General features: G+C 41.6%; 1 protein-coding gene across 3 annotated transcripts; it reads right to left on the bottom strand.

The window, feature by feature from the left end:
• Positions 1 to 1,867: 1,867 nt before the first annotated feature.
• Positions 1,868 to 10,514, bottom strand: LOC118402902 (COP9 signalosome complex subunit 1). Of its 3 annotated transcripts, none has more exons than XM_052478043.1 (15): positions 10,223 to 10,514; positions 9,836 to 9,969; positions 8,489 to 8,581; positions 7,287 to 7,468; positions 6,953 to 7,120; positions 6,503 to 6,638; positions 6,186 to 6,263; positions 6,019 to 6,079; positions 5,658 to 5,743; positions 5,342 to 5,436; positions 5,116 to 5,221; positions 4,802 to 4,882; positions 3,572 to 3,709; positions 3,167 to 3,301; positions 1,868 to 2,515 (listed from the first exon to the last, which is right to left on the bottom strand). In XM_052478043.1, the coding sequence occupies exons 2-15, from the start codon at positions 9,866 to 9,868 to the stop codon at positions 2,441 to 2,443; spliced, it is 1,467 nt and encodes a 488-aa protein (XP_052334003.1). In that variant the 5' UTR covers positions 9,869 to 9,969; positions 10,223 to 10,514; the 3' UTR covers positions 1,868 to 2,440. The 3 variants fall into 3 exon arrangements, with proteins under 3 accessions (XP_052334003.1, XP_052334002.1, XP_052334004.1); XM_052478042.1 differs by having other exon boundaries at positions 10,092 to 10,514; XM_052478044.1 differs by having other exon boundaries at positions 8,489 to 8,607; positions 9,836 to 10,514.
• Between the last annotated feature and the right edge of the window lie 110 nt (positions 10,515 to 10,624).

Raw genomic sequence — 10,624 nt, forward strand, 5'->3', positions numbered from 1 at the left:
AGAACCTGACCCTGCAAAAGGCTGTGGTTTGGAAAGAAAATGACATATCCCAAACAAATCAATACAATACAGTCCTGGGAGGAAATAAGCATAGAATAACGTTTCTACATTTTATGGGTCAGTGGTCGTTCTAGATAGGTCAATACCTCAGTCCCCTAGAGGTTTTATGACGACTCTGCAATCATTTGTGGAAGAAACAGATCAGTTAACAGAGGGACAGGTAGAGATCCTTTTGTACTTTAACTATTTATACACCGTTACAACACCGTATATAGACATGCCATTTGAAATGTCTTTATTATTTTGGAACTTCTGTGAGTGTAATGTTTACTGTTAATTGTTATTGTTTATTTCGCTTTTGTTTATTATCTACTTACTTGCTTTGGCAATGTTAACATATGTTTCCCATGCCAATAAATCCCTTAAATTGTCATTTAATTGACGAGAAGACATACAAATATAGAGGAAAGATTGGTGTCACAAACAGAGAAGGGAGGGTTGAGGAAGACCAGCGTGTACAGACAGACAGAACAACCTCCCCCACACACATCTAACCGCTTTCAAGATGCTGCATTTACTATTTGATTTTTAATGGTAACCTTAGTCATTTCCCAACAAGTCCAACTAATTGTTTCCTATCTGTTTTGAATACAAGTGGGGCACAGCACTCCCTCGCTGTGCACCACGTGGGTCGCTTCAGCCAGGCTATAGAAATAAACCTGTTATTACAGTTCAATAGCAATGATTGATGTTGACAAAATAATTGGATCTAACACACAAATACTAATTTCCCCCGTGAGTAAAGTTGTCACCAATATCAATTTAAGGGGCTTTATTGACTTGCCAAAGTATGTGAAATAAATAATTATCAAAAGTGAAATAAAGAATAAAAAAAATGAACAGTAAACATTACACTCACAAACATTCCAAAAGAATAAAGACATTTCAAATGTCATACGTCCATATAGTGTTGTAATGATGTGCAAATAGTTCATGTACAAAAGGGAAAACAAATAAACAAATATAGGTTGTATTTACAATGGCGTTTGTTCTTCACTGGTTGCGCTTTTCTTGTGACAACAAGTCACAAATCTTGCTGCTGTGATTGCACACTGTGGTATTTCACCCAATAGATATGGGAGTTTATCAAAATTGGATTTGTTTTCAAATTCTCTGTGGGTCTGTGTAATGAGGGAAATATGCGTATCTAATATGGTCATACATTTGGCAGGCGGTTAGGAAGTGAAGCTTATTTTTGGAACTTGGTTCTCAATAGCAAGGCTATGGTCATAGTCTGTACATAGTCAAAGATTTCCTTAATTTTGGGCCAGTCGCGGTGGCCAGGTATTCTGCTACTGTGCACTTTGTTTAAGACGAAATAGCTCTGTTACTTTGTAAATTCTTTCCAATATGTCAAGTAATTGTCTTTTTGTTCTCATGACTCGGTTGGGTCTAATTGTGTTGCTATGTAGCTCCACTCATCCATTCGAATAATTAAAACAAGTGCATGCTATTGGTTGTCAGAGATCAGTGATTTTGTGAAGTTTTAATGTGGGAGAAGCAGGAATCAGATGACACCGCAAAGAGAAAAATAAATTAAACTAATTTCCTCATCGTCAACCTCTGCTTACGGTACGGTACGGTCCCTCTGGACTTGATTTATATCCAATTACTTTGTACAAGAATACATAAAATCACATAACATTGAAATTCAATGCAATCTTCCTAAAAAAAACTACATGTCAGTATCAACATTCTGTTCTTTAGAGGTCATAAATAAACTATGTTAAGGGTGCGTGGGAAATTGGCTTATTGTGCAACTGGTAAACAAAGGTATATTGTGAGAAGACAAAAGTCCTGACCAAGCTTCCGATTATCATACACATTTATTTTAAAATCAGATCTTGTGGACATTGGTTCTGAAGTGTGTGTTCTGTTAATTTCTTAATGGATGCATCACATCAATCATCATGAGAAAGAAAGAAAGAGAAAAGTGCATCTTAGGAAAAAGAGGACAGTACTGTGAAGCGACTGAGCGCCACTCAACTCTAAACACTCACACACACAGCCTCTCCAATACAACATTAACACACTCAGGTTGCTCATCAAGTATCTCCACAGACTACCACTGTTCATTTCCCACAAGACCAGAGTCCTGTGTGCATCCAAAATGGCTCCCTTATTCTCTATATCGTGCACTAGTTGACCAGAGCTCTATAGGCCCTGGTCAAAAGTGGTGCACTATATAGTAAATAGGGGTACCATTTAAGACACAGCCTATTGAAGTTCACGTCTCAGTATTTTTCTTTCTGCAGGCAAAAGATGCAGCACTGAGTCAGCAGGAGGAGGGGGATCCTCAGATTTGGGGGTGATAGGTCCCCCTGGCAGATCCCCCCCTGACATGGTAACTTCCTGTAAGACAGAGGTCTCATGGGAATGTTCACATGTTGGTGCTCATTCGCGATTGGCTGTTGGCAGAGTTGAGTTCACCTTGGCTGCCCTCCCTGGGAGGAGACTGGAGAGAGAGGGAGAGAAAAGGGAGGAGAGGGGGAGAGAAAAATAAGGTTGAGTGGTTGACATCCTCTATAAGCAAAGACGGGGGAAAACCTAATTCTCATCCTGCATTCTGATACCTTTACCAGTCTTCAGACATAAGAACATACAGTATATGTATCAAAAGGAAAACGTACCAAGCATACAATATAAAAAGTGTTGCAACTATTCTCTGGTACTGTAAGATCATGACAAACTGGGGAGAGAGGGACAGACGACAGACATTCCTCCTCTGAATCTAAGGTATTTTATTTCAGAGCCAATGATGTGTGGAAATGAGCAGTAGTGGATGGCTGAGAGAAACAGAGATGAGGAGGAGAGGGGGAGGACGGCCTGTAGAAAAGATGGGTGGACCAGAGTTCAACGAGATAGAATGAAAGGAAGACAAAGCGGATATGGGAAAAGGGAAAGAGAGAAAGAAAGGAGATGATTAGATGACGGCACTGATAGGGAGGCTGATTGAGGCAAGGATGTCAAAATAAAGAAAGAAATAGCAGTTCTGAGAGATATCCATATCCTAAAGGTAAAAGGCAAAAAAAAAGAGGGGGGATCAAGATAGATGAGTAGAGAGAGCAGCCTGAAAACCCCAGGGAGACCCTGTGTGCAGAGATACCTTGACGTGTATCTGGTTACGCAGCACAGCAGCTCGCAAGATCATGGCTTTGGCTCGCCTCTGGAACTCCTTGCCCATGTGGATAGACTTCTCAAATGTGTGGCTCCGCTGGTCCACGTCCCGCGCATACAGGATCTGGGATGAGGAGGGAGAGTATTTCATAGTCTCTTTGTACATAAATGTGCTTGGCATCTCAAAGAGAGGAGGAGAGAGAGGCTGGGGATAAGAGCGCTGTGGCAAACCATTTGGGTCACTGTCAAATCAACATCCCATGCTGCATTATAAGATTATAAACTGTTAAACAATGAAAGAGTGATCGGAGCTCATCTAGTGTGAGTGAGAGATGGGGTGTATATGTGGGGTGGGATGTATATATGACTTGACTCTTGAGTGTGTGTGTGTTACCTTGCTGTGGGAGTCTATGCGTGCATTGATAAGGCCCTCCAGTATGAGCTGGGTGAGTTCGTCTTCCAGAGCTAGCACTGTGGTGTTGAAGGCCTGGGCCATCTTAGTCATGTCTGCAGACACGTATGGGCTGAAGTACTGCAACACACACACACACACACACACGTTAACATCTTAGTCATACATGCAAGTGAAAAGTAGAGACTGAGGTACTGCACACGCATGCATGACCCTCGCCCACGCATGCATGACCCTCGCCCACACCACTACACAAAAAAAAGTGTACATTACAGCAAACACACACACACACACATTAATACTGGGGAGAGAAAACCTGCTCTGAATGTTAATGATCCCCAAATCAAACTATTTTGATTACATATTTATTATTTACAATCTAAATAACACCAGTGTAACTCACACCCTCCAACAAGTATCCCAACCATCATCCCACTGCAGTAAAACAGAAAAAGGAGACCAAGAGGTCAAGCAGAAGAACAATGTCTAATTTAGGGCATATTAAATAACATTAGCAGAACAACCATTTTAGGTGCCATACTTCACCTGCTAGTCCAGCTAACGGTCAGAAGTAGTGAGCTATAGAAGGAATAGGGTGCCATTTGGAATGCAACCCCTGTAGATGTTTGACCCCAGGAGTCAGTGTCATTCAGACACATCTCCTCAGCTAAATGTAGTATTGATTGCTGCCTGAGCTAGAAGTGACAGGTTTCCATCCAATTAGTGACAGATTTTCATGTGAATATTCTAGAATCCACATACGGTGGTGATATGATGGTTATTATATCAATATGTGCGCAGAGGCATTTACACCTCCATTTCTCACATAATTAATTTTACAGACACAAAAAGATCCCCACCATGTCGAACCAACAAATTACGTCAGCATTTTCAAAAATTGGACCGAAACGGGCACTTTTTTTTATTTTAAATTTACATTATGACTTTACTCGCATAAAAACTGTGGATGGAAACGTGGTTAGAGAGAAATGTTTTGTATCCGATTCTTTCCCCCAGACGCAACGATTGCCTATTTATTTTTTTACGACTATGGGGGAGCCATTGACTGACTAATTGACTATTCAAACCCATCCGTAGTTGTGAGTATATAAGGAAAACAACAGAATACTCTGGATGTCCATGATGTTCAGTATTATACGAGAGTACTGGAGGAAAAGTGTTCCTGTCCCCAGTCCCACCTGTCCGTCTCACCTGTATAAGGGCTCTGTTCCTGATCAGTGTGTAGAGGGTCAGTACGTGGGGGGCCAGGTACATGTCTAACAACAGGTTATCCTGAGAAATAAGAAAGGCAGTCTGCATTTAGGACAGGTTTGAAATATGTGTTATCAACATAATGAAAATACAGCACTAGGAAAATACATCATAGCTAAGAAATCATGTTACTTGGTTCTTACTTCGTTGAATTCCCGTTTTCAAATTATTTTGCTACCCATTTTATGTTTTTCACATCAATGCAATCATTGGATCGATTGATAATCATAGATCATTAATTAGATCAATCTCACCTTGATCTCATCCAGCATTTTGAGACAGGAAGCGTACTTTGACTCATAGAACTTAAAGATGATGTCACGGACCTGAGGCTCCAACTCTAAGAATAATTTAAAGGAGCTGGGAGGACATAAAAATACACGAATAGAGTATTGTGGATGGTAACACAGCTCGGTCAGTTACATGAAAAACATACACCATTTATACAGCAGATACACAGGCGATTGCGTGCTCACACACCTGCTTGAGATTACGTTCTTCTGTAGCTCCTGTCTGTCGAAGGTGGCGAGGGCACACATCCCTCCATACACAGCTACATTGCTGGGGGACAGGAGCTGGACACACAATACAGGAGGTTGGTACAACACCAACAAAAAAATACAAATATTAGAATTTGTCAAGCAGCAATCGTCTTTACAATTGTCCAAGTACCCTTGTCCTAGTTGTTGTTGCCTTCCCAATTGTTGATAAACAATACAAATTATCACAGAACAACACAGGGAAGTCACAGACATCACCTTTAAAGTACTAAGAACAGGCAGGCAGACTGACTAACCTCAGCGAAGTCACAGTGGTCGAAAGAGGCCAGCAGGAAGCACTTGGCTGCTTGTTTGTACTTTCTGGAGGCCAGTTCAGCTAGGCCTGGGGGAGAGTGACAGATATACAGACGTGGAGGAACAAGGAGAAAGAACTAGAGGTCAAATGAACCGTGTGGGAAGAGAACTTTGTAATCTAATCAAAGCAGAAGGGGGTTTAAAACAAATACAATTTCATTGAAACAAAACATTAGCATGAGTGTCTGCACCTGTTGAAGATTGGCATCTGTTAGTGAGTTGTATACCCTCTAGAGAACAACAGGTGAAATCACTTACAGTTTGTAAATCTCTTTTTAGAACAACAAAGAGTGAGTGAATTACCTGCAGCACATTTTAATTTGGTGAGGACTGACTGACTCTGGCAATCTCTCTCCCCTCTTTGCTGAAACAAAAATAAATATATTCCCTCAGTAAAGATGGACATGTCTGTGTCTTTTTTAAGACAGTAGAGGACTTATGCTCTCTGGCTCAGAGGAACCAAGACTTACCTCTGCTATCTCTGGAGTAGATTCAGCTTTGCTCACATAACTAAGGACGTGGGACCAGTTCTGGAGGTAGACGCTAACCTGATGAAAACAGTAAACTCAGTAAGAAAGCCTGTAGGACACATATCAATACCGCCCTCTAGTGCTCATCATTGAAGTTAATCACATCACAGAGAAAGGAAGAGGCTGAGAACAAGTGAGGCTGAGAGAGAACGAAAGAGGAATATAGCTCTTCTGCCCTCCAAACTTTACATCAGGATTAAGAGCATTGACCAAAAACCTAGGACCACTAACTGTCATTATGATAAATGATGACATACCTTGATGACATTAAGACACATGTTTATGACATGCTTGGCACTAGTGCAGTAGTCTCGGGCTCTGGAGTAGCACTTAAGGGCGTTGCTGAGGTCACCGCAGTCCAAGTAGTGGTCCCCAAGGTCATCATGACCCCTCCTGAGGCGAAATAAATTATTATAGAGAGCGTTTAGGCCAGTACCAGAGAGGAAGAGAGGCCAGGAAAGAAAAATTCAGATCCCCCTCTTAAGCCTGAGCAAAGCACTATGCAGAATCACTGATCAACAAATAAATATTCCATTCCAAATGACCTTACATTAAAAAGCTACTACTACTAGTAAACTACTCAGTGATTACTTCAAGATCTGCAAACAGACGCAGAACATTGCTCAGGCCGATCCTCTTGGAGGTGAGGATTACCCAATCGGTTTATTATCTACTTGATGCTAACAACCGTAGCGTTTCCCACCCACCTGATGCTCTCTTTGATGGAGTTGCCTTTGTAGTTCTTTAGGTCAGTGTCCAATTTCTCCAGTTTGAGCAGGGCCTTTTTCCTGGTCGACTCGGCCCATGCTGTGTCCAGAGGAGGGGGTTCGACTGCCCCGCCCTCCACCGCAGCATCTGGAGCCCCCTGGACCTCTCTGAACATACACACACACTCGAATCAATCAAACACTCAACAAAAACAAAAAGCACTTTCCAAACCAACAATGAAAAATAACATACTATGTACTAGTAGTAACCACTGTGCATTGTTGTACCTTCTCTGTGCTATGCTGGAGGGGCTGTGGGCTGTGATACACCTACCTGGTGGCCTCTGTGAGCTTGCGGTGGATCTCCTCGTACACGTCTACATTGAAGGTCCTGTGGACAAAAGACAGGGCCATCTTCAGGGCCTCGGCGCGGAGCTGGGGACAGTGCTCTGCAATGAACTGCAGCCTCTCAATACGCATCAGACCACAGTAGCTGGATGCATATTGCTCCAGGTCCTAGAGAGAGGGAGACAAAGACACACACACTTCAGTGGTAAAAAAGCCAAAACATGTTGATTTTTCACTCAATAGTCTGCATTTCTATTTATTAAGGATCCATTAACGCACTTACATTGCACATAAAACAGTACATCATAACATTATAACACCACTACATATCTACAATACAACATGTACAGCAGCCACTTTAATAATGGGAATTTATGTAAAATATATCACTAGCCACTTTAAACAATGCTACTTAATATAATGTTTACATACCCTACATTATTTATCTCATATGTATACGTATATACTGTACTCTATATCATCTACTGCATCTTTATGTAATACATGTATCACTAGCCACTTTAAACTATGCCACTTTGTTTACATACTCATCTCATATGTATATACTGTACTCGATACCATCTACTGCATCTTGCCTATGCCGCTCTGTACCATCACTCATTCATATATCTTTATGTACATATTCTTTATCCCTTTACACTTGTGTGTATAAGGTAGTAGTTTTGGAATTGTTAGCTAGATTACTTGTTGGTTATTACTGCATTGTCGGAACTAGAAGCACAAGCATTTCGCTACACTCGCATTAACATCTGCTAACCATGTATATGTGACAAATCAAATCTGATTTGATACCACCATACAACATGATAAGTATACTCATGTTTGTGTGTGTCTCTTCACAGTCCCTGCTGTGCCATAAGGTGTACTTTTATCTGTTTTAAAATCTGATTATACTGCTTGCATCAGTTACCTGATGGTGAATAGAGTTCCATGTAGTCATGGCTCTATGTAGCACCTACCATATTCTGTTCTGGACTTGGGTATTGTGAAGAGACCTCTAGTGGCATGTCTTGTGGGGTATTCCACTTCTACAGATTCCTTTGATTTCAGTTTAAAATTTAAATAGCAGTAGAAATGTCATTTGTGTGGTATTTGAGTCCCATCTACATGAAACAAGCCCGCCTTTACAATGCTAGTAGGGGGGGATTCTGGATAGATAGACCATACCAGCGTGGGGTTTTCCACCACATAGTTGACATCTGGTGCATTCTGCTGGTCCTCCTGTGGGTCAGCATCTATCTGCATGGGCTCAACAACCCCCTGAAGAAGAGCGAACATACAGGTAACTGCCAAAATAGAAGAAACACCAACATAAAGTGTCTTAATAGGGTGTTGGGCCACCACGAGCTACCAGAACAGCTTCAATGCTACAAGTGTCTGGAACTCTATTGGAGGGATGCGACACCATTCTTTCACGAAAATTCCATAATTTGTTGTTTTGTGGATGGTGATGGAAAACTGTCTCAGGTGCCGCTACAGAACCTCCTAAAATTTGGGCGGCAGGTAGCCTAGTGGTTAGAGTTTTGTAGTAACCGAGAGGTTGCAAGATCGAATCCCCGAGCTGACATAAAAATCTGTCGTTCTGCCCCTGAACAAGGCAGTTAACCCACTGTTCCTAGGCCGTCATTGAAAATAAGACTTTTCAATGACGGCCTAGTTAAATAAAGGTAAAATAAAAAAATTTGGGTTGAGATCAGGTGACTGACACACACTTTAAACCCCCTTTGCTCTTTTGAGACCCCCTCTTTCAAAGTCACAGATATCTTCTTCTTGCAATGATAGCCAAAATAACCGGCAATTTTTATACATGACCCTAAACATGATGAGATGTTAATTGATTAATTAACTCAGGAACCATACTTTGTATCCCTGATTTTATCAAGCGTTATCTTTATTTTGGCAGTTATCTGTACATACTGTTGATAAGTGTCATAGCAGCGTGGCACAATGAGGGGAATAGTGACAGTCTGCAACCAGGTTACCAAGGTAATAAATAGCCATACATACACGACACTCCCACAATAGACAGATCGCTCATGTCCCACTGGATACTTACATTGGAGACACAATGTACATGTGTTACTGAACAAAATTAAAAAGGGATGGCTAAACTACTACTAGCTGGATAACAGGTCAATCAACTAACTACAATAACAGAAAACTAGCGAGTTAGCATGACTGTCAAAGTGCCTGAAGAAACCATAAATGACCAGCGAACAGTTTCCTGGGGTGCACCTTTCTCATTTTTTGTCATTCTAACATTAGTCAGTTGGTATAGAATAACAGTGAATGGAAATATAATGCTGTAGAGTTAGCTATATGAACTTACTAAAGTTAGCCTAGCTAGTTAGCTTGCCAGTACTGCTAGCGGCCCAAGCTACTCCCGATGTATGCAAGGCTTGCGTGTTTATCGGAGTACCCACCGTCCCAGTTAAGCGCGAGGAAAGCCTTCTCCACGTGCATACCCGCATGCCGTTTTTGTGTAAACATGCATCAAAATAGATTAATGATTACCTGAAAGTTGAATACTTGCACGGGCAAAGGCATCTTTCACGGTTTGTGACGTTCAGCGGCAGAGAGGAAGAAGCGAAGCGAGACGGATAACTGGGACCAAAATCTGTCTTCTCCAGCAGGTGGCGTTTTCCCCGCTGATCAAGGGAGGAGTTGTTGTATGGAGATCAATGAATGTCGAATTTAGTTAACAAAAAAAGTAATGTCTTGTTTTCTACTTGAGGCTTATTTGATCGAATATACGTTTGGTAATGCTTACGTTGTTATGAGTGTACTGATATAAGTAGGACACATGATATCCTGCCAAGTTTGAGAAAAAAACACTTCATATATGATGTGTGCCTGTTATCACACTCGTATCTGTCCTCTCATTGGCTCGAGGGGTCCCACCTGATCTTGCCTTCTCCAGACTGCCTTCCATTTCTGAAGACATTTATTTTCATTGTTGGAGCAGCCAGTCGATTAACTGGTCGATATGGTCCCGTGTTTCAGTTGGTAGAGCATGGCGCTTGCCACGCCAGGGTTGTGGGTTTTATTCCCATGTGGGACCAGAGAAATGTACAATGTATCCACTCGCTACTGTAAATAGCTCTAGATAAGAGTGTATTTTAAATGACTAAAATGTAATATGATGGATAATCTGAGTCTACAGCAACAAACAACGGCTCGCTATCACATCCGGGGCATGGGTTCACAGGGCTCTTTTACGTAATGACGTCAGCGCTGCTCCAGATGTGTCCGAGGCAGTGTTATTGCAGCGTTCAAATCAACGCCGAACTCGGAAAAATACGA

The sequence above is a fragment of the Oncorhynchus keta genome, chromosome 24 (assembly GCF_023373465.1).
Source record: "Oncorhynchus keta strain PuntledgeMale-10-30-2019 chromosome 24, Oket_V2, whole genome shotgun sequence".
NCBI lineage: Eukaryota > Metazoa > Chordata > Actinopteri > Salmoniformes > Salmonidae > Oncorhynchus > Oncorhynchus keta.